The sequence below is a fragment of the Athene cunicularia genome (assembly GCF_003259725.1).
Source record: "Athene cunicularia isolate RWA chromosome 2 unlocalized genomic scaffold, athCun1 chr2_part2, whole genome shotgun sequence".
Lineage (NCBI taxonomy): Eukaryota > Metazoa > Chordata > Aves > Strigiformes > Strigidae > Athene > Athene cunicularia.
In genome coordinates this window covers 8,461,239-8,483,554 of record NW_020799096.1, presented here as the reverse complement: position 1 = coordinate 8,483,554, position 22,316 = coordinate 8,461,239, and the positions used below count along the sequence as shown (strand labels likewise).

The following is a 22,316-nucleotide window of genomic DNA, read 5'->3' as shown; positions in this document are numbered from 1 at the left end:
AGCACACCACCTGACAAGTCTTGTAGGCTTGGGAATTTTTGAGGTTGCAGTAATGATCACTGCCCCTCTGCCCCTCTTGAGCAGAATGCAAGGGTCCTAAACTGTCACAGATCTACAGCTTCTTTCCTTATACTGCCTTCTCTGCTCACTGGGGAACTGGCCTACAGGAGAAAGAGGCTGCCAGAAATCTTAATTCTTGAGAATAGTGAATTTGAAAATACAAAGGTGGTTCTTATAGTGGAATGAAATACTAAAATCTGGTGTATGGGGGGGGGGTAAAGCAAAACTAAATTATTGGTTCTGAAGTATTTTGTGATGTTGATTTTTCTAGTGTTCTAGAGTTTCTGAAGTTTCAAAACATACAGATGTATTACTGTGCTATATATTTTCTTGCCTATAGTGACCCAAAAGTTACTGTAAACTTTCTAAAGTTTAACTAGAATTGGACACGTATATTTTGGAAAGTCAGCGTTGATTTTTCAAAGTTACACTAGATTTTCAAAACGGAGGTTTTCTTCAGATGTTAATAATCTAAACTTATTAGTGTGTCGTTACATGTAAGACCATTAGAAAATAATTTGCGGCTACATGAGTGTAAACAGAAATGCCAAATATTGGTATCTAAAGTAAGGATCAGAAATGGCCTAAGATTTGTGTTTTCATGTATGTGTAAGTTTAATCATATCTTTTTAAGTGCTCAGTTTTTCTCAGCTGAGGTTTAAATCTTCACTCATAAAGGTAATGTAGCCCTAATCAATAAGAGTGAATGCAAAGTAAGGAGTCGAGTTGTTTTGGATGCAACAACATTGTAAGATCTGAAAGGAGGAGTACTTGGCATACTCTGCTTGAAGCAGTGGTTTCCAAAATAAGCCAGCTTCGAAACTCTCTTGATAGGGGAAAGAAAGGAATCCTTGCAGTAATGCTGTCACACTTGTATTATTCAGTGTACCTACTTTTATTCTCTCTCTGTTCATCTTCCTTCCAGAAAGTGCCAGAAAATTCTTGGCAAAAACACGGAACTCTGGGAATTTGAAGTTTACAAGTTTAAAGAAATAGGTCAGCTTAAGGTAACTTAATTTCTGTCTCTGTACTCAAGTAATTGGCATGCTGTGTTTCTCATATGTTTTGACCAACTATCTAAAGCATTGCATTTAATGGCCCTAGTGCAGTAGAAGGGTACAACACTGCCTTTGAAATCCCTGCCCCAGATCTCTAGTTGTACAGTTGTCTTTCAGGTTGACATGTGTATGATAACAAGCCTCCAAACAGGGTTGGAGGCGTAGCACATCTGGTACTCAGCTACCTATTTTTAACTTGTTGACAGCCCCCAAGTAAAAGATACCCCCAAGGCTTTTAGTTGCAAAGATGCTCACAGTTAAATACATCTTTCCCATTTAGTTTTCACTCCCTTCCAGTGTGTCCTGAAAAATCCTACCCCAACTCTTAAGGCAAATAACCTCTGTGGATGCCAGCCTTTCCTGAAAATCCAACTCCCTTGCAACAGTCACAGCTTTAAGTGTCAAAGAATAGTTAAACTGCAAAGTAACAGGGAAAACTTATGCTGTGTGCTAGAAATGGTGGCAAGAAAGAGGAGCAGTCTGCCCTGTCCTGTGTTTTTCCTGGTCACAAGCCAGCTACCATAATAGTACACATTTAATACAAGATTCTCAGTTAATAAATTGCCCGGGACATAAGTCTATAGCGCTGTCACTGCCAAACCAGTAGAAAACATTATGCACACTCCCTTTGGTAACACGTGTACGTTTATTTCTGAATTTTATGTCTTCCTATTCAAACTCAATGAGCCTAAAAGGACATATTATTAAGATCTCACAGCATGCAGTCCCTTGCTGGTTTTGAGCTGTTTAATTCTGTTCAAAGAGCGAAAGTGTTTCACCGTTACGGTTTTCAGAAATGTCTGGCTTTTGTTTTAGAGCCACTCCAGTGCAAGAACAGCCTTGCCTTTTGTATGAGTTCTTAGTGGTTCGGTGCACACTTTGCCACCTTGGAAGATGAAATCTCATGTTTCTGTCTCTTTATTTCAATCCAGTAAAGGACCTGAGTGCAGGTACAGGTGAAATTTTGATACACTGCTTCTTAGTCCTTTTGGGTTTATTTTGGTTTTCGGATGCAAGTGCCTGGAATGGATGTTTTTCTTGTCTCCACTTATGTCATCCAGCAGACTGTAAAATATAAAAATATTTGCAGGTTTGCTGCAAAAACATCTCTACTAAATTACTGCCTTTCTAAACAGTTGGTTGTTTTCATCCCTTTGAAAGTGGGCTTAGAAAAACATCACACGCAGTCCGTTACATTATTCAGCTTCAAACTGCAGTTCTAGAAGACACCTTTCTTATTTTGCTATTATTTCAACCACAAATAACTTTTCCCAAGGTCCTAAAAATACCTGAATATCATAAAGGTTGAACTAAGTTAAGCCAGATCTAAATGAAGTGGTTCTTGTAATGCATGGGGTCACGTGTATGCTATTTGGAATTTTTACTTATTTGCTCAACTAGCAGGTATCAAACACAATAGTGTAACTGGGCTACAATGGCTTTAAGCCTTGATGAGGAGACTCTATTTGAGATTTGGAGACAAAGTGTATTTCAAAATGGAATTTTCTCAGATAATATGCACTGTATGTAAGTAGCTGCCTGAAATCTGATATTTCCCATCTAACATGATTTGCTAGTAACTAAAGTGGCAGTAAAACTAACAGTTTAAACTTTTGTTCCTGCAAGAGGGACTAATTAGTGATACCCCAATGTCAAAGCCTGTGGGGTGAGTGTTCTGTTTCTTTGCCTGTGGGTCTAGGGGGGGTTTGTGTTCTCTACTAAAAGGTCCTGTTTGGCTACCAGAGGCTGCATTTTGGTATCTTGATGTCTCTCAGGTCTTCAATGAATGTCCTCTAGCAAACCTTGTTAAGGCAATTTCAAGATTTTAGAGCCTTGCAATACTCAGCTCCTCTCCTCCTCCAGCAGTGGTGGCTTGCTGGAGTTACATGCTTGTACTCACATCACTTCAGTTTAAATCCAGTGTCTCGGCTCGAACAGCTAACAAAGGTGGATTTGAAGGAAAATGCCAAACTCTGTGAGTGCTGGCCATTGTAGCATGAGGGATATGCTCCATTCTGTTGATTCTGCTGTGACAGTGACTTTCAGCAGGGGTGCAGGATGATCAGCTAGCAGCAGCAATGTTTTAATACCAAAACGTTGTCTAGAGGACACATGAAAGACTTCACCTGACTGTGGTGGGCGTAGCACAGAGCAGCACTATCCAGACAGCCTCTTTCATCTCATAGGTGTCCTCTGAGGAATAAATAATTGTGGTTTGGTCTTATTGGCGAGATGTTTTAGGCTATCTCATGTCAACTTTTATATGGGCTTTCTTGTGTATACCCTGTCCTTATACCATTTGATCAAAAGTCTGAAAGCAGGTCTTAAGGAGAAACTAAGGAAGAAAATATATTAGTGTAGGGTATCCTTTTTTATTTAAAATCACTTTCACCACGTGATTCAGGAATTGATACTAAGACATCCTGATTCTGGAGCTTTTCTGTCTGACCTCTCTCCTTAATGAGTACTTAAAAATAAAATAGGAAGAGTTTGTAACCTCCAGCATGGGTCTTAGTTCATCTTTGTGCCAAGGCTTAAAAATAACTTGGATGCTTCTCAGTCTTTGCTGAGTACAGGGGCCAAACTGCAGGAGGTGGTTGTGCTTTTCCTTCAAAGCAGTGGGACGTGGGGTGGGAGAGATCTCCTTCCCGAGGCAGCCTGGCCCCCACGCAGTGAGGCAGCTGCGCTGCTCCGCACCTCGCTGTGCCGGCAAACCGCAGCCAAGAGCTGCAGCAAAGCCTGGCGGGCAGGGCTGGTCCTTGAGGAGGTAGCAGCAAGGTAGGAAGTGGGAATGAAAACAGCCGTTGGAGAATGTCCTCTGCCTTCCAGTCTCCAGCTGATGTCCTGCACGAGGTCAGGAATATGATTCCCCAGGGCATCTGGCAAGACTGTGCCCTGAGTTAGCTATTAAATTCTGTGACAGATGGTGGGAGCTGATGTTGGCAGTGTGCTATGTTGCAAAGACTGGCCAAGCTCAAAGCGTGGGGAGAGAAGAGATCTCCTCTGAGCAATGAACTTTTTAATTTTTGCAAAGCTATTAACAATGCACTTTTTTATTCGTCTTTCATTTTTACCTCCTTTTTCACCTACGGATGGAAGACTTTACTGAAGTATGTAACTTAGGCAATTGTTTTTTGTTTAAATACTGGAAGAATTCTTTGTGAATTGCTGTCTGTAAAACAGAAAATAAACATAGTAAGATGTTATTTCTTCTGCTTTGTACAAGCAGCTTCAGTAATAAAATGCTACTGCACCATGTGCCATTAGTGGGCAACAAGCAACATCTCTGAGTGTTTGGAGGAATTTCATCAGTGTTGGACCTTCAGCTACAAACCCCAAAGTCCCAACACAGCTGGTAGCAATAGGGTTTATTTTGGCAGGTGGTACTAACCTTGGCCTCTAGTTGCATGGAATAATAGTGCTAATAAGATGCTGTGCTGAAATTCCAGGGCATGAGCTGATTCATTCTGGCAGGTTCTCTTCTCCTGTCTGCCAGAATGCAGTTCCTTAATACCTCCTGTAGAGCAACAGATCACACACCTTCACCTTTTCCATGGAGAGATGTATTCTCAAATTAGTTTTCATTTGGGTATGTAAAAATAGCTAGCAAAACAGAGCTTTTAATAAAATGTAGTGACCTCACAGTAAGTCATAAATCAAAAGTACACATTTTTCATCTAATGAATGCTTATACCTTTTTACAAGATATAAGACCAAGATTGGACAAAATGGATTTTGAAAACTTCCTTCTTTTGAGGGTTCTTTAGTGTGTTTTATTTTCTAAATGTCTAGCAGTAAATATTCAGACTTCTCTAAGTGCAGTGACTCATTCTCCCATTCTAACTACTGTCTTACCACCTATCTTTCTAATGAAAATGCTTTCAGATAAGTAATACAATTCCATTGTATGCAATCCTAAAGTAAATAACTTCAGGATACTGCTTACATATGTGAGTATACAGCACTTCCAATGTTTACCAAGAGCAATGGTTTGCATATAACTTTGGGGTTTTTTTGTTTCACAGCAATTCTTTTTTTATATTATCAGTTTACCAGGATGTTGTATGTCATTTCCCTTCTGACACTTTGTTCTTCTTGTTCCTATAGGCAATTAGTCGTTACTTGCCCAGACGGGATCCAGTTTTGAAACCTCTGATCTACGAAATGGTCCTGCATGAGTTTTTGGAGAGTGACTATGAGGTACTTGCACCCTTACGTGTCCACAAGTAATCATTATTGCCAGCCAAACACCCTCAGCAATGTAGAATTCTAACAGCAAATTCTCTGTTGTATTCAAACAGATTATCAATGGACAGTTCCACAATAATGAAAAGATTAGAAAGATGAATTTTGGTTTTGTTTTTAAAATACTAAGTAAAATGTTCTTCAGAACATGCAAATACTGTGAGATTGATTATCTTTTTATAAAGAGTTATTTTTAGTTTGTTTAATGTAACGTAAGTGGTTGAGGTGCTGCACAAAGCCTACAGTGCCTGAAAAAGACTCAGCTTCATGAATCTTAATAACATTCCCCTAAGAAGGAAAATCTGCGTTCTGCACTGTGCATGTCTGTGGGCACGTAAAAGTGGCCTAGAGGTGAAGCACAGCAGGTATCATCTCTGAGTCCTAGCTGAAGCTTTGATGTTTTGCAGTGTTCCTTAGGCAGTTCTTTCTATTTCTGTTACAATCTCTTATACTTTTAGGGGTTTGCAACCCTGATAAAAGAGTGGCCTGGAGATCTCTACAACAACACAATCATAGTTCAAGCTGTAGTGGATCACCTGAAGAAAGATCCACAGAACAGGACTTTGCTACGAACACTTGCAGAATTGTGAGTACAATTTTAAACTCCTGTTACGAAAAGTAAGCTTGAAATAGCGTACTATAGTTTATAAATATTTGCCTAACTCTCTTAACAGAAATATCTGCTTTGCGGCGTTCCGCAGAGTATCGGCTTTTTCTCCTCTCCACTGATTGCACAGCTTATCAGTTCTTTTCCCTTCCTTATAAAGTATACACTGAGTATGCAAGCAAAGAGTTTAGTATAAGATTGGATTTGCTACTCCTTTTTCCAAAGCAAATAGCTAGCATTCCTCTTTATGCTGTAAGAGGAAACTTCTTTTGTGAAGTGTGCATTTCAGAATTGCCCACAGGAAAATAAAATGGTATTTTTTCCCCACTATTTCAAAAGTAGTGTATTTAGTTTTATTGTGTGGCTGGAAATATGTGACTGGAAAATGTGCCAGAACTGATCTGGCTCTAGGCTACTTCATACAGGGATAAAGCTCTTTGGTTTCCTCAGCCTGATTCCCATGTTAAGTTCTTGTCATTCTTTGAAGGAAGCAGAGCTACTGTCTATTGCTATGTTATGGTCTGTCCCAAAGTTTTAAGACAACAATGTTTTTAGCTCTGAAGAGGGTTCCAATTAGTTTCCAAAAATAGAAAGCTAGTGTTTTATGTGACTTCCCCTGTGGTTTGAAAATGGGAAGATGAAAATGTAGAGAACCACAAGTCAGAACACAGATGTGGTGGCTAGTATAAACAGAGTTGAAATTAATGTTGCCCAGTGCTTTATTTTCCTTAAACAAAAATTAATCACAACAACTATTTAGATACTTATCACATCAAGTACCATCCTAACAGGCTTTACATCCTAGAGTATATTTATATTTTCCCTCACAGATGATTTTCCTACATTTAGATATGTAAGATCATGTGTGTTATAACATTATTTTTTATCAGATATACTTATGACCAGCGCTACGGCAGAGCTCTAGAAATTTACCTAACTCTGAGGCACAAAGATGTCTTCCAGTTGATCCACAAGCACAATCTTTTCAGTTCTATCAGAGACAAAATTGTTCTACTCATGGATTTTGATTCAGAGGTATGGTGATCTTAATGATTTTGTATTCACTTTCCACTAAAGATATTTTAACAGATTAAAAATAAATGAGCTAAAGATAGTGTTGAGGCAGAGAGTGAGTTTGCTGTGTCTGGATACTTCAGAGGTAAGGAAGATGATGTTTGCCTAGACTGCAAAATAATTGACCCAAGGATGATTTTTTCATTTTTATTCCCATTTGAGTATCACTCACAGTGAAAACAGTGCCAGATCCAAGATCATTGTTGTGATTCTCAAGTAGACTTTCACAATATTCCTTCTGCATTTCTAACCAAATAATGCTATTAATAAGCCAAAGAAAGGAGGCAGTGAGGCATGTGTTAAATGTACTTGCCACTTCTCTTTCACTGCAGTCAATTAATCTGCTTCTCAAAGTTTGCAAGGTTATTAACCTAAATTCCAAAAATCAAGAAGTGTGCATTTTGTGCTGAATTCAATCTTCTTTCTTCCTAGCTGACTATAAAACCTCAGCAAATGAGTTTTGGTATGATCCTTGAGGGGAAACCAAGTAGATCTGCTCTTTTTTCAGTTTAGAGGTGGTTTAAACACTGGAGATAAAATATGGAGCCATCTGTACGAAAGATGATAATCTTTGGTATGCCCATTCTAAACTACCCGGGGAAAAAAAATAGTATAATTTTTCTTATTAAGTAAATCATATTAGGGATCTGTGGTTTTGTATTTTTTGAATGTGAAGCAAAGTTTGCTCTTGTAAGAAGAAGCAGAACTGGAATCCTGGTGGCCACTCTGCTTACATGGATGGTCTTGTCTGCTTGTGTTATGGTATTAGTGTGCAGACAGTTTAGAGGAATCCAGTTGGAAAGCAAGTTGAGTCATGTGTTTCTTATAGAGCCATCACCCTGCAGTTCCCTTTTGCAACGGGACAAATAGTGTTTCTGCACATTTGGTAGTAGCCTTCTGTGGCCCATGACTCAATGGGCATACTTCACCTGCAATTTAAGTGCACAGTATTGATTGCAATTAGTGTGGAAATTTAGGAGAACTATTCTGGAAGGATACACGCTATGTTCTCCTGCAGTGCTGTGCTGTCGGGGAATGCTGATGTTATTCAAACTGCTCTCTGAATTACTGTTGCTGAAAAGAGTAGGTCTGCAATATCCATCTGATACCCATCAGTGAACAAGTGTAATAATATATATACTGAGAGGAATTTGTCTGTACCTGTTTCTCAACTGGGTTCTCTTTCTTTACTGTAGAAAGCAGTAGACATGCTTTTGGATAATGAAGATAAAATTTCCGTGAGTATAACAAGGTCATGGCATGGCAGTCCAGTGCTTGCTTGTATTACCCGTCCTTCTTTCAGTCCTGTAAATGTGATGTTCATCACACATTTGCTAATCTGTTGGGTTTTACTTGTTTTCTTTCAGATTGACAGAGTTGTTGAAGAATTAGAAAACAGGCCTGAGCTACAGCATGTGGTAAATATTTCTGTATTCTTTTGGTTTCAAGTTGAGCTGAATAAACCCTTTGCTGGGCATATCTTTTACAGATGTGGTAATCCTGTCAAAGTGCACGTGACACTGAAATGTCATACATCATCAGCACCAAAGTGGCTACTTTTCTAATCCCTTTTTTAACATGGTTATAGCATTTTTATAGTATTAAAATAATTTTAAAATGTGTATACCTGTGAGAACTTTATAACATACTGCTTGCTTGTTAACATACCATGAAACACTCTTTATGGCATTGCAGACACTAGTCTTCTCTGGTCAATTGCTTCTTGCTTGTATCCTTTCTCTTTTCCTACACAAAAATGGGGTTGGATGGTGGGTGCAACTCTGAAGCACATTTTGCTGACCCACAGAGACCAGTGAACTGCTTGTCTTTCTAGAACTGTAACTTCTATATGCTGCAGGATTGTTCTTGTTTATGCACAATTACAACAGCACTGTAGGGCTGTGGCTCCACATTGCTATTCCAAAAGCACCTTTGGTTTGAGCATGCTGTCAGAGGAATACGTAACGTGTAACTGTGGACTTGGGCTGTATTAGGTGGGGAAGTTTAACTTGCTGTTGCTTACAGGTGGGGCTTGGGGCATTGATCTGGTGGAGAGCAGGTTTATGTGTTAGAGATCTGATTATGGGAAGCAGCTGTATGAAGTGTGCAATCCCCAGCCCAAGAGCTTTGCAAAGATGACTGACTGACTGTCAGTTTATGGAAGGGATGCATCAGTTCCAAAGTGTGAAGCCTGTTTCCTTGGAACAAAAGTGACCCTCGTGATTATTCTCAAGGCTTTTCTGTGCTCATCTAGGGAGGAAGGAGCTTTGCCACAGTATCTATAACTGAAGCTGTTTTGGTTAAAACATTTCATGTGGTAAAAATTTGATCTGTAGTTATCTGTAATGGTCAAGTACATCTAGATAACCAAAATGTTTAATTTGACGTATTCCTCCAAAGTTTTCCCTAAAATTCAAAATCCGGTAGTTTCCTTGAAGGTTAAAGGACAGTTACTTAATTGTCTGAAAACCTGTTTTACAGATCTGGTTTTGGAGATTGCTGTGATGATGGTACTTCAGAAAAATATAGTCCTTTGTAACAGGATTTAATCTCTGTGCCTTTTAGCACATTCCTGAGGAAATCAGGAGAAGTTTTTTATTAGTGGAGAATGAATAATATTGTAGAAGTGGTTTTGACTTCTGGTTCTCTGGTTTTGATTCCTAGTATTTGCACAAACTTTTCAAAAGAGACCACCATAAAGGCCAACGATATCATGAGAAGCAGATCAGCCTTTATGCTGAATACGATCGTCCAAACTTACTCCCCTTTCTCAGAGACAGCACGCACTGTCCGCTAGAGAAGGTAAGCCCCTGAAATCTGAACACAGATCCTCGATCTTTGTTTGTAGCTTATAGTGGTGTGCATTTGTAACTGTGTCTGGTACTGCCCTCTACTGCCAGAAGGAGGGATCCTTCGCGTTTGTGTCCATCATCTGCAGAAGTTTGGTTTGCAGGGCTGACTGACAGCAAGACCTTCCCCTCTCAGCTCACAGGGCAGGAATCAGCGGGGATTTTAAATGCAGAAGTTCTGAATTCACACATGATGTGTACCTGCAGTGTATCTATTCATTAGTGACTGGCCTGACTGAACAGCAGGTTGTGGTTGCAAGAAAGCAATAATAATTTTGGCACATCTAGGACTAGTCAGTGTTAGAGGTTTTCTAGCTTTGTATTCTAAGGTCCTAAGTTGTTTTCAGATAATATACACAATATAACAGTCACTGAACTAGCAGAGCTAAAAGTATTTTGTCTTTGTCCTTCCACTAGTAGACTTGGGGTTTTACAGAGTGCCATGTTTCCACATTCTTTAACCTTTTTACATTTTCCTTCCTTGACAAATAAATAAATAAAGTTAAGGGCAATCTTGGTTTTTTATCCCCTGCTTGAATTAATGTGAATTGAATGGAAATTTTAAGTTTTCCTCTCTAGTTGGGTTAGTGCTTTATTATTTGTATTTGTTGCTGTTAATGGCCTAACAGAGCAGCCATTGTGAAAGGATGTCTCTCTGTATGCAGCTGTAATGATGACATCAATGCAGTAGTTTCAAATCTAATGTTGAATATTACATTTTACATGGCTGACATTCTAAAGAGAACTAGTACTGTTCCTGGTACTTCTCTAGTTTTGCATGCTTCTGTCAACTTTACCGTGCAACAGCAGGAAGCACTGGAAAACACGTTGTTAGGATTGCAGGTCTTTGTTGAAACTGCCACATGAAATTACGTTGTCTCAGTGATCTTTTTAAGCAATGAGTTTGAGAGGTTTCCAGCCAGAGACTTTTGTCTACGTTGACTTGTTTTTAACTTTCTGATTCCCTCTTAGTCTTTACCTTATGTATTATTTGTGTGATCATAGTTTTATGTATAAAACCTTACCTGCATGGGTTTTTTTTTTCCTTTTGGTGCAAATTAGTTTTAGTTTTTGCAGATCCAGCCACCTGTCTTCGGTGATGGGTGGTGCAGAAAAATGCTGTCAATAAACAATGCAAGCACATTGCTCGCACTGCTTTGCTGTGAGCAAGAAAAACATGTCAGAGACTTGTGAACCTTTGGAAGGTGTGGTGCAATGTCACCGAAGTGAGAGAAAAGGATGTTAGAAAAAGTGTCATTCCAACCTTACGTTAAAATATTAATACATTTCAGTAAGAAGCTAAGGAAGAGAGGAAGGATACCAACACCATATAAAACTTAGTTAAATACTGTCAGTGCTAATTCTGTAATTATACTTCTTACCATACGTATCATATAGTAACACTTTTTGCCACATACATATCTTTGTTTTAAGGAAATAAAAAGGGGACCAAGAATTTCCCAGTTACCAATGTTTTCAGTTCCTGTTAAGCAGATTCCAGTGCAGTGTATAAATTGCAAAAAGCCATAATACTTGAACAAATTCACACTTATTATTGATTTAAAGAAATTATAAACCCAGCAGGAAGAGGTAATTCTTGTTCTTTAAGCCACTTTTATTTAAGTGCTGTTTAGCAAATATTTTATAAACTGAACTGAAAAATAAGTATGAATGTTCCGTGTTTACCTCTAGAGGGAGCATGCCAGTCAAGAAATGTGCAGCATCCAGAGTACTGAATACCTGGTACTTTGTAGGTTAACTTCAAAGTGGAGGGAGAAAAAAGGCTGTCAGCAGTGTTTATAACTTATAGTATTATTCGTACCTTCATTTCTCTGAAGTATTTGGTGGGTAATTCACGTACCCCTACCCCAGAATTCATTGTCCATATCTCTGTTCTTCATAGTAACCCATCTGAAATAATTTGAGAATGGAAGGAAAAGTTAATTCCTAACTACAACTTTAGCTGCAGCTGTATCTTACACATTTATAGTTTTGATTTCCAAGTATGAAATTCTTTATTGATGAACACTTGTCTTGACAGGAATGCCATGAATCTTGAGTTTGCTTTCTGCTTCCAAATTGAAAACAGACATGACATCACTTATGGCATACCAGCTCTGCCAGTTTTCTGTTACTAAAAACTTGTTGGTGATTAGTCTGGTAATTTTTGAAATTGTGCTGAGCATTTTTCAGCTACACACATATTCTGTAACTGCTCATGGTATTTAGTCCTCAGGTCTTTAAACCAAATTTACAAGAAATGCTTCTCCCTTATATCTTTCATATTTGCACTAAGTTATTTTTGTGTTGTCGTCTTGGAGGTCACTGGTACAAAATCTGGGGGGTACTCTCTACCTACCAGAACCATTCTGGTTACCCAAAGGAGAACTGTAGTCTTGTGTGAATGAATGTCAAAGAGACCTCCATCACTAGAGACCTCATAAGTCCACCCACAGGAAGAAAGTCTTGACAGCAGATCACATTAATGATTTTGGATTAACCAACTTTTGGAAGCAGAAGAAAAAAGTTGTCAGTAGATTTAAAGGTAGAAACTGGCATAATCCAGACTGAAATAGCTATCCTGTCCCCAGATATATTTGATCTATTTTAAGAAAAATTTTTAAAACTGCCATGGAGTTTCTCTTCTTAATTAATGCCAGAGAACCTGACAGTACATACATATTAAGGGAGCTGTATTCCTGTCAAAATGAGTAATGCAAGTTCATGGAAAAATATCTTTAAGCCTCTTGCAGCATTTGTGACCAATAAAATGTCATGTTACATGGTTCCCTGTATTCTCTTTCCCTCCTCCCTTCCCTTAAATTTAAGGCTCTCGAGATCTGCCAACAGAGGAACTTTGTAGAAGAGACAGTCTATCTTCTGAGTAAGTAACACGCAGTGTGATTAAATTACAACATGCTTTTAATCTTGTCATAAAGTTTATGATGAGAAGATGTTTGATGTATTGTCTAATATTGTTTAACGTGTTTTCCCAGAGACAAAGTTGGTATTTAGTCCTCAGTCAGTATAACCAAATAACATAAAAACAAAACAAAAAAATAAAATAAAACAAAGCACTGGATTATTCATATCATATCTTAACTCTATATATAGTGTTATCATGTTTCTGATTTGGTGTTTTTCTGCGGTTTTGGAGGCGTTGGGGGGCTATGGGGAAGAGATAGAGAGGGGAAGTATTTTTGAGACATTCTCCAAGAGAAGAGTAATAGTTTGCAGAGAGGAGAGAAATAAAACAAATGTTTTATTCTGAAAACAGAAGCTTAATATTACCTTTGCTGATTTGGAAGATTGGCTTGATGCCTTTTTTCTTTTCTTTTTTAAATAAAATTAATTGTAAATTAACTCCTCCAGCAGGCCAAGGAATCTACCTCTGAATGGGAGGCGTTGTAAGACTATGATTAGTGTATGTATTAGTATGTGTATGCATTAGTCATGAACAGAACGGAAAGTTGTTTTTTAATCAATCTTTGTTTTAGTACAATGTTTTGTGGACCTTTTGAGAGCAAAGGAGAATTTACTCATGTATTTATTTAAAGAATTCAGCCTTCCTACTACTTCTTCCTCTTACCTTCTCTCATTTTTCATGGTTGTAAGCTGTGCTATACTTACTGCAAATTAGGACTGCCTGTGTGGGCTCTTGAAGGAGGCATTTCATGTCATACTTTACATGCATACACATACACACACTTCCCTTTGCATTAGAAGTTGCTGCAGTTCAGAACCCCTAATATGACCCAACACACCCTTAAGAAAGGCTCCAGGTCCCAATACAGCAAAGTGCCCCAAGAATTTATTCAGATATGCATTCCTACATCAGATTACATTAGATTTGGGTTTGATTTAATTAGTCTGAGGCAACTTCACACATCAAATTCATACTGAGCTTCTTAAAGCACTGAGCATTGATAAGCATTTAGGATTTATAATCTCTTTACTTATTTTTTCCTTGTAGGCAGAATGGGTAATAGCCGCAGTGCCTTAAAGATGATAATGGAAGAATTGCACGATGTAGATAAAGCTATTGAATTTGCCAAGGAACAAGATGATGGAGAACTTTGGGAAGACCTCATCTTATATTCTATCGACAAGCCACGTAAGCCTGATAGTTTCTCAAAAGCCCTGTGTATTTTTTTGTGGAATGCTATTGCAATTAAAAGATTGAATTACTCATGTGTGTGTTAGAGAAGGTGTTTATGAATGGCCAGGGAGGTGGTCTGGTTTGTAGGGCACAACATAGCTGTCCTACTGGGCTCAAAAACTTTCAGTAAGGCAACACATGGTCATGCTACAGCATGAGTACTTGGGGAGTTAACATTTGACTAAGCGCTGCATCATTACAGCCTTAATGACAAATCAAGGGGAGAATGGGGCTTTTAACTGGGCAGAATGAGGCTTTACTTTTAGACAGCCTCAAAACGCAGTCTGCAGGCTTGATGAGGATGTTGTGTAGTGTGTTTCTTGCAGCTGCTTCCCTTTGAAATACTGAAATGAAGAGCCTACAACTTTCTGCCCCTCAGTAGAATAACTATTTTGTTTTGTTTCTGTGGCACAAACATAAGATCTGTAATAATGAGTGCATTTTGCCTTTCATCCATTATATGAATAGCTACTCAAGTTTAAAGTTCAGATGGAATTGGAAACTGTCAGAATCCTGAGAGCAACATCAGTTTTGTTCAGGAGGCAGGTTCAGAGGAGTTCATAGGATTGAGAAAACAGTATTGTTTTAATTATCTACTCCATTAGTTTTGTAACCTCTTCTGGGGCTTTAAATCAAGGCTTTAAAGTCTCTTGGGATCTTTTATCTGAAGGATTGAATGTCTTGTAGAATTAGTGTCAGGATACATATCTTTTCAACCCTTGGCTGCTAATTTTGACAGAAAGAAGCAACCAAAATCTGTTACCAAAATCCTTTAGCAGAATGGCATTCTCAAGTTACCCATACTTAAATGCAGTCCATCACTAAAAGTGATGCTACAGTTAGTGACATCTTTAGAGCAAAAGAGATTCAAAGCATGTAGAATTCTCTCAGTTCTATCTGCCCATATGTAGAGCAACTCCAGTGATATTCTTCAGCTTTGGGGGTTGAAGAAAAAGAACAGCCTTGGGGTTCATCCTTCTAGTGTTTTGTTTAGCCAGGTGCACTTCAAAAAGCAAAAGACTTATTTTTGTGTCACTCTCACCAGTGTTTAGAAACATGTTGGAGTTAGGTTAAAGCCTGAAAATTTGGTTTTAAACCCTGGAACTGTGAATGGAGTTAATTTTCTGGTTCTGTTTGCTTGAGTGCCCTTTTTATTGAATTGAAATGCATTATTTACTTGTGGGTTTGTGCTGGGTACTCTGTACCCCTTTTCTGAGTACCCTAGAAGATCTGTGAATCATCAAACTCTATCACCCTCTCTTCCCCAAAAGCTTGTATTCAAGCACATACAGCTGCAAGAAACATATGAAGGCTATGTAAAAGAGGCTTAGTGTTATCCCTTAGTAGAGAACTGTCATAGTATCAGCCAAAGCCTGTAGCTTGTCACCAAAGCATCTTTTAATCAGGTATTTTGCTGGATTTTTTTTTCCTTAATTTATTTGCCTCATGCTTTCCACAGCTTTTATTACTGGTCTGTTGAACAATATTGGAACACACGTTGATCCCATTCTTTTAATCCACCGCATTAAGGAAGGCATGGAGATTCCTAATTTGAGAGACTCACTAGTGAAGATTCTTCAGGACTACAACTTGCAGGTAAGTGTTGCATTCTTTCTGTGATGCTCATTTTGAGAGAGATAGCCAAACTGCTTTGCCACTGAACAGCACAAGAAACGTCTGTCATGAAGGTTTGTTCCTTTTGTTCAGACATCTGTCATTGACGCTGTGGGTTAGTACAAAACTATGACAAAAAGGGTAGAAATTTGTCAAGGTGAATAGTCTCTTCTCTTGATGGCTTCTAGCACTTCTAAATCTCTCCCATGCTGTCTTAAGCCTGGCGGGTAAGTAGAACTGGAAGGATCTTGGGTGATTCAGACTTTTTTATACTGCCTGGCTGTCCAGTATTGGAAAGTCTCATGACCAATACTTATCATTCTGTTTCATATATGAGGAGTCAGTACAAAACATGCACTCACTAAAACATTCACCAGTTATTAGAGTCATATGTTGTGTCATACTAACTAAAGGAAGATGAACTTTTAAAACCACATTCATGTCTGTTGTGCAGAATAAGTTGACATCTATGCATTTTAAAAAAGGACTGTTCATTGGATTATGGGTGTTCCTATCCCAACATAATTAAACAGATATGTGCAGTTCTCTACATGTCTGGTTCTGATGCATGTTTGTAAGAACTTAGAAGAAGTGACAACAAAGTATTGCATTGCATTCTTCAAATCTCTCTGCAAGAAAAGGAGGCCCAGACTTGAGTTCTCTGTGATGCTGCTCTGCACCTTTCTACTGAGTGATGTAAGGATATAGAGCAGTTTGAATGCCTATGGTGTGACTATGCAGAGTTCAAGAAAACATAGCCCAGTAAGCAGTTGAAACTTCAAATTTTCTGAACCTCATAAAACTTTGTTTCCTATCTGCTCTCTCTGGAAGAAAAGGATCTGGGGGTTCTAATTGACAAGCAACTGAACATGAGCCGACAGTGTGCCCAGGTGGCCAAGAAAGCCAACGGCATCCTGGCTTGTATTAGAAATAGTGTGACCAGCAGAAGTAGAGAAGTGATAGTCCCCCTGTACCCTGAACTGGTGAGGACACACCTAGAGTATTGTGTACAGTTTTGGCACCTTAATATGAGAGAGATCTCAAGGTGCTCAAACAAGCGCAGATGAGGTCAATGAAGCTGGTGAAGGGCCTGGAGAACAAATCCTGTGAGGAACGATTGAAGTTACTGGGACTGTTCAGTGTGAGGAGAAGGTTGAGGGGAGACTTCATCGCTCTGTACAACTACCTGAAAGGACATTGTAGAGAGGCTGGTGCTGGTCTCTTCTCACAGGTCATGAGTGATAGAACAAGAGGGAATGGCTTTAAAAAGTGCAACAGGGGAGGTTTAGACTGGACATTAGGGAAAAAAAAATTCCCAGAAAGAGTGGTCAGAGAGTGGAAGAGGCTGCCCAGGGAGGGGCTGGAGTCACCATCTCTGGAGGGGCTTAAGGGTCATTTGGATGAGATGTTGGGGGCTGTGGTGTAGGGGAGAACTTTGTAGAGTAGGGCTGAGGGTTGGACTCTGATACCAAGGGTCTTTTCCAACCTGAATGATTCTGTGATTCTGCTATTAGTCTTTGGACATCTCTAGCAAATAGATGGACTTGATGGTTTTCAGAAAGGTCACGGTTGATCTCTTATCAGGCCAAATAAAGCCTATATCTGCTAGAGCCTTCAACGTCAGGAGGCCTTTTAAAATGGAAGAGTTTAAGCCTTTTCAAGGCTTTTCCATTATTTTATTATTATATGAGCTTTAGATTATGACTTTCACTGTTTCAAAGAAGCATTTTATGTGTTTTATTCTCCTGACAGTTGTTAAGTGCAAGGACCTACCCCAGATAAACAGACACACGTTTGAATATAATGCATGTTGTAACATTACTTCCAGTTTTAATTGACTTCATGAGATACTAACATCCTTCCACAATAGTACTAGCTATATAGCATGATGCATTTAAAGAGTTGCATGTTAATCTTGCTGCTGCCAGTACTGTTCTGCTTCTACTGCTGATCCTCCTGTTTCGACATTATTTTGAAATCAAAATGTCATTTTTGTTGTGTCTACAGGCAGACTGAGAAACTGCTGTGTGCATAGCTGCAGCTTTACACATATGTAAAGTATATTGCCTGGCTTCAGACAAAGCCAACGGCATCCTTTGGTCACATTTTGGGGAGCGAAGAATCATTTTGTCTTCAAATACCTTTTAGCAAAATTACTTAGGGATTAAAAGGATGTATTTAACCTTCGGAGTGATATCCAAAATTATTTCCTGTTAGCATTGAAATGCTTCACAGATTTCAAATTAATTAATCTTGAAGTAGATTCAGATAGCTCTAGGGCTAAAATTTAGACCTCATAGGAATAATAGAAATTAGGGAAGCTTAATGTAATGCGTGCTTAGCGTGCTCGTACGATAGCAAAACAATATATTTTAAAAAAGGGGTGGTGGTGACTATTTTTCTTTAGAAAACTGTGAGCTATAGCTTAAAATACGACTGTTCCAGAAGCATTACAGGCAATGAAAAGTGCAGTGTTTATGAACAGATGGTGTGTCTACACTGAAATGTAAAGATACAATCACAGCTCTTGCACACTCACTTAAGTAGCCTTAGATTGGCAAGCTCAATTTTTTTTATAGCAGGACTGTTTCTGCATTCAGCATGTGCTTCAGGACATGGCTGGGACATCAGCTAAATGTCTAAGCAGCCTCTCATTGCTGAAAGCAATTCTTCCCATTCATTATTACTGCTGCCTCAGTAGTTCTTTTAAAGGTATTCTTTGGTGTGTTTGTAGGATGCCTGGTCACACCTTCACATCATGTTGTTCATATCCTCTATTCTGACCTGGCACAACTCTTTGTCAGACATTTTGAACTCATACAGAAATCTGAATTTCATTGTGTAGGACTTCCTGTAATTTCATCTATTTGGATTTCAAGCTCTGATGCACCTAAGTTTGTTTGTTGTTCCCATTTTCAAAGGCAAAAAAGAAAATCTTGTGCCAAGATCCACAAAGGAAACATGCAGGTGAAGCTAGAACCTGTTGCTTGGTTTGCAAGTCACTGCCTAACATGAAAATTATGCTGATCTTTTCATAATGTTGTCTCCCCAAAAGGTATTACAGAAAGCAATTCTTTACATCCCAGCAAAACAAAGTGAATCAAACTGAGTGGCTGCCAAAGCATGCCATACATGGCTTACAGTGTACATTAGAGAATCCAACAAGGAAGTCTGCTAATGCAACAAAATTTGTTGTTAAGTTTTTTAAAATCTGGAATCTTCCCTGAGTAATTTTTTACTAATGCTGGCATATTGCAGTCTGATTGCTTCACTTTAACAAGTTACCACCTGTTAGATGAACCGCTGCAATTGTTCTGTACTATTAAGTTCTCCTTAGCTCCAATGTGGTTAGCTTACACCTTTGAAAAGGAGTTAACATCTGTTCACTACCAACCAACCAAACATGGCACTAATATAGAATTAGGTGTTCTGTTGAGTAAAAATAGAATGTAGATCACATGAGACTTTGTCTTTATGCTACAGCTTCACCTAAGTACTACTAATTTGCTTTAGCTCTGGCCTTGCATCTCTGCTTTACAAGTAGGGATCTATTAAGCTGCCTTATTATTCAAGAATACCCATTTTTATTTTCCGACTTCAGGAAATGTAGTTCTGCCATGAACTCAAAACTGAGCACACTCTTAAGTATTCTATTAAACAGGAAAAGAGTTAAGTTCTCGTTTAAGTTTTTTTCTGATTTGGGATTAAAACTCTAAGTGATTATTTTTGTTTGTTTGTTTTTTCCCTCCTGAGGATCATTTATCGTAATGTTTTCTTTTTGTCATCATCTGAGTTATTGTTTTAAAACCATAGTACATAAGAGTGACACTGATTTGTTGTAGTGATGAATACTGATTTTACTGTTTATATACAGTAACATTAATAGACAACAAAGTTATGAAGACATAGGCAACAAAGAAAAATGTATAGTCTGAATTTTAGCAGGAATATTTATCAAGTAAAGTGTAGTCTAAAACTTTTTTATTATACTTTATATCTGGCTCCTGAAATCTAGTTCTTTGGTGCCATAAATTTATACATAAAATAGATCACAGACTACTTCCTTTGAATTTATAAACTGAAGATGTGTTGTCTTAAGGAGAAACCTGCTTATTTATTAGAAATGACACATTGCTAGCACATTTTTTATTTAATGGCAAATAAATCACCATTCTTCTGTCAACAGTTTCAACATAACTAAATAACATTCAAATCTATGGCAAGCTAACCAAATTGAGTCAAGTCAGATTGATACCCTCACAAAAGTTGAATATTTTTTATCTTTATTGCTTGCGTTTAGAAGTGTTTTCAAAGACACAGAAACAAAATTCAACTTTATCTCCCTACAGTTGAAAAGTTGTTGTCAGTGTAACTTTAATTCTGTTTCCACACATAGAGGTTGCTTCTCTGAGACTCATACAGAACCTCTGTTCCCATTAGAAATTTACCAGTGCAATTATTTTTAAAAACTCCTTAGCCAATACAATTAGGGCAGTAATACTTGTATTTGCAAATTGTAGCAAAATCAGCATTTACTACTGGTATTGCTATGCAAAAATATAAACTATTATTTTTTTCCAGTGAAACCAGTGCTACTGGTGTTGCTTTTACATGACTTCTTTGGACTGAAACTCATCAGTTGTACAACAGTTTGATCTTAACAAAGACCTTGTTTCTCAAATGTACTATTGAACTTTGTATTTACCTTTTATATTCATTTCCCTGGAAATTAAATTGAATATGAAATGTTCACATGTGTTTAAGTCTATGGTATCTGATTACACAGCGATCTTAAATTATGAAGGAGGAATGGAGGAGCCTTTCTTAAAATAAGCCATGCAGTCATGCTTCATGTTTCTAAAGCATTGTATCACACGTCTCACAGAGAAGGCTGATAGAAAAATCCTGTTATTTATGCACTTGTGAGTTAGTTGTAAGCCCATTAAACTTTCCAAATGTATAAAATAGATGTCTATACCTGAATGAAATTCAGGAAGTGCTTGTGGTTTTGGAAGAAATTTCAGAAAGCAATGCCTAATTTCTCACCCTTTGTACGACAGTTGTTAGATGAAAACTTCAAAAGATGTTAGTATTCTAAGACTTTTTCCCCCTAGTTTTAAAATATAAACCCAGTTTCTTTAGATGCAGCACCTCCAGATTTTGTGAATTAGCCATTTTACTCAAATGTTGACTTACTAGGTTGCACTTTGATTGAACCTGCAGTAACTGATGAATAGGAGAGTTTCATCCGTTCATAGAATTCACATCTACCCATCCATAACAGAATTTACAAACTTCTAGACCCTGATGATAATCTGATGAACGTTGCTTGAAACAGCACCTGGAAAAATTGTTAGATTTTGATCCTGAACATAGGCTGCTGTTCCAGATACCTTGGAGGCACTAGGGGCAGGGGTCAGCTTGCACAAGACATCTGCTTTTTTTGGTTGTAAAGACTAAAAATATTGTGCTTTTAATTGTGGTCCTGATGCTGTTTGGAAGAGTTTGGTTAATTGGCCTCGAGAAACTTGGATTTGTTTGAGTGCTAAGCTGAATCAAGGCATGAATTTATCCCCAGAGCTTTGAGTATACCCTTTTAAATTAACTGCGTACTGCAGTGTTTTCCTTTAAAGATAATGTGAGGCATTTGTAAATCGGTACTTTTTTAATTAAATAAGAGGTTTTATGGCTTCTGATTTTAATTATGCAGTAGCATCTTCCCTAATACAGTCAGAAAATGAAATAAGATTCTTTTTTTTTTTTGCAATAACTGGTTTGGTTTCATCAGTCTTTGTTAATTTGGTAAAAAACATTATATCTGCCTAAAACTTCTTTTTGTAGGTGCTGTCCTGCTTGCACTTGCAATGATGTGCTTTTAAAGGGTTTTAAAAAAAAAAAAAAAAATAGTAGTCCATTTTCATCCTCTCCGAGTCCTATTTCTTCTCCTCAGAAAGTGGTTTCATTATAGTCTTATGTCTGATGTCACTTTTAACTAGTTTAGCCTAATCTTAGGGTGCACAGTTACATACTTCTCCCCATCTTTTAATGTGAAGAAGTTAATTCAATTATTCTTTCTCCCTCTGTCTCACCTCCAAATCCCCTCTTCTCTTAAATTATCCATCTCATCTTTGAGCTCTTCAAATGTGTTCCTGCAGAAGTGTTGAGATTTATTACCTTGAGATTTGACATATTACATTCTTCACTGTGATTATTGTATAACAATAGCTGCCTTCTGTATTCCATTTCTAGCAATATAAGGTCTGACAAGTCATTGACTGTGGTATGGAAAAATCTTAGCAGAGTTTAAATAATGGGGGAAAGATACCACATGTGTCTTATAAGACATTTCTGTTACTTCTGATTTTTAAGGCATCAAACAGTATTGAGGTTTTCCAGTGACCTAATGATGTTTACTGTTTCCCTCTCTATTTTTCTTTTTTTAAATAAAGTTTTCCCATTGGCACACTGTATTTCAAGTAAAAAAATAGTAAATCATGCTCCCTTCTTCCCATTTGTCTCTGTTCCATCCCTCTCATTTAACATGCTTTTTTTGCTCCTTTTACTTAAACATGGGATTTTTCATCTACTTATGCTGAGTGCTGCTAGCAAAGACTCCAGTACATAGCCCAGACCTCATCCGCTCTAAGTTA

At 38.0% G+C, this 22,316-nt stretch overlaps 1 protein-coding gene across 1 annotated transcript in view; it reads left to right on the top strand.

Moving 5' to 3' along the window:
* VPS41 (VPS41, HOPS complex subunit) overlaps positions 1–22,316 on the top strand; it is a 110,104-nt gene that overhangs the window by 81,910 nt on the left and 5,878 nt on the right. Inside the window, exons 16-25 of the mRNA XM_026843885.1 lie at positions 986–1,067; positions 5,226–5,318; positions 5,822–5,949; positions 6,861–7,005; positions 8,241–8,282; positions 8,412–8,462; positions 9,709–9,846; positions 12,723–12,777; positions 13,867–14,007; positions 15,512–15,648. Of these exons, the coding sequence (XP_026699686.1) occupies positions 986–1,067; positions 5,226–5,318; positions 5,822–5,949; positions 6,861–7,005; positions 8,241–8,282; positions 8,412–8,462; positions 9,709–9,846; positions 12,723–12,777; positions 13,867–14,007; positions 15,512–15,648 (1,012 nt within the window). The remainder of the gene's footprint in view (positions 1–985; positions 1,068–5,225; positions 5,319–5,821; positions 5,950–6,860; positions 7,006–8,240; positions 8,283–8,411; positions 8,463–9,708; positions 9,847–12,722; positions 12,778–13,866; positions 14,008–15,511; positions 15,649–22,316) is intronic.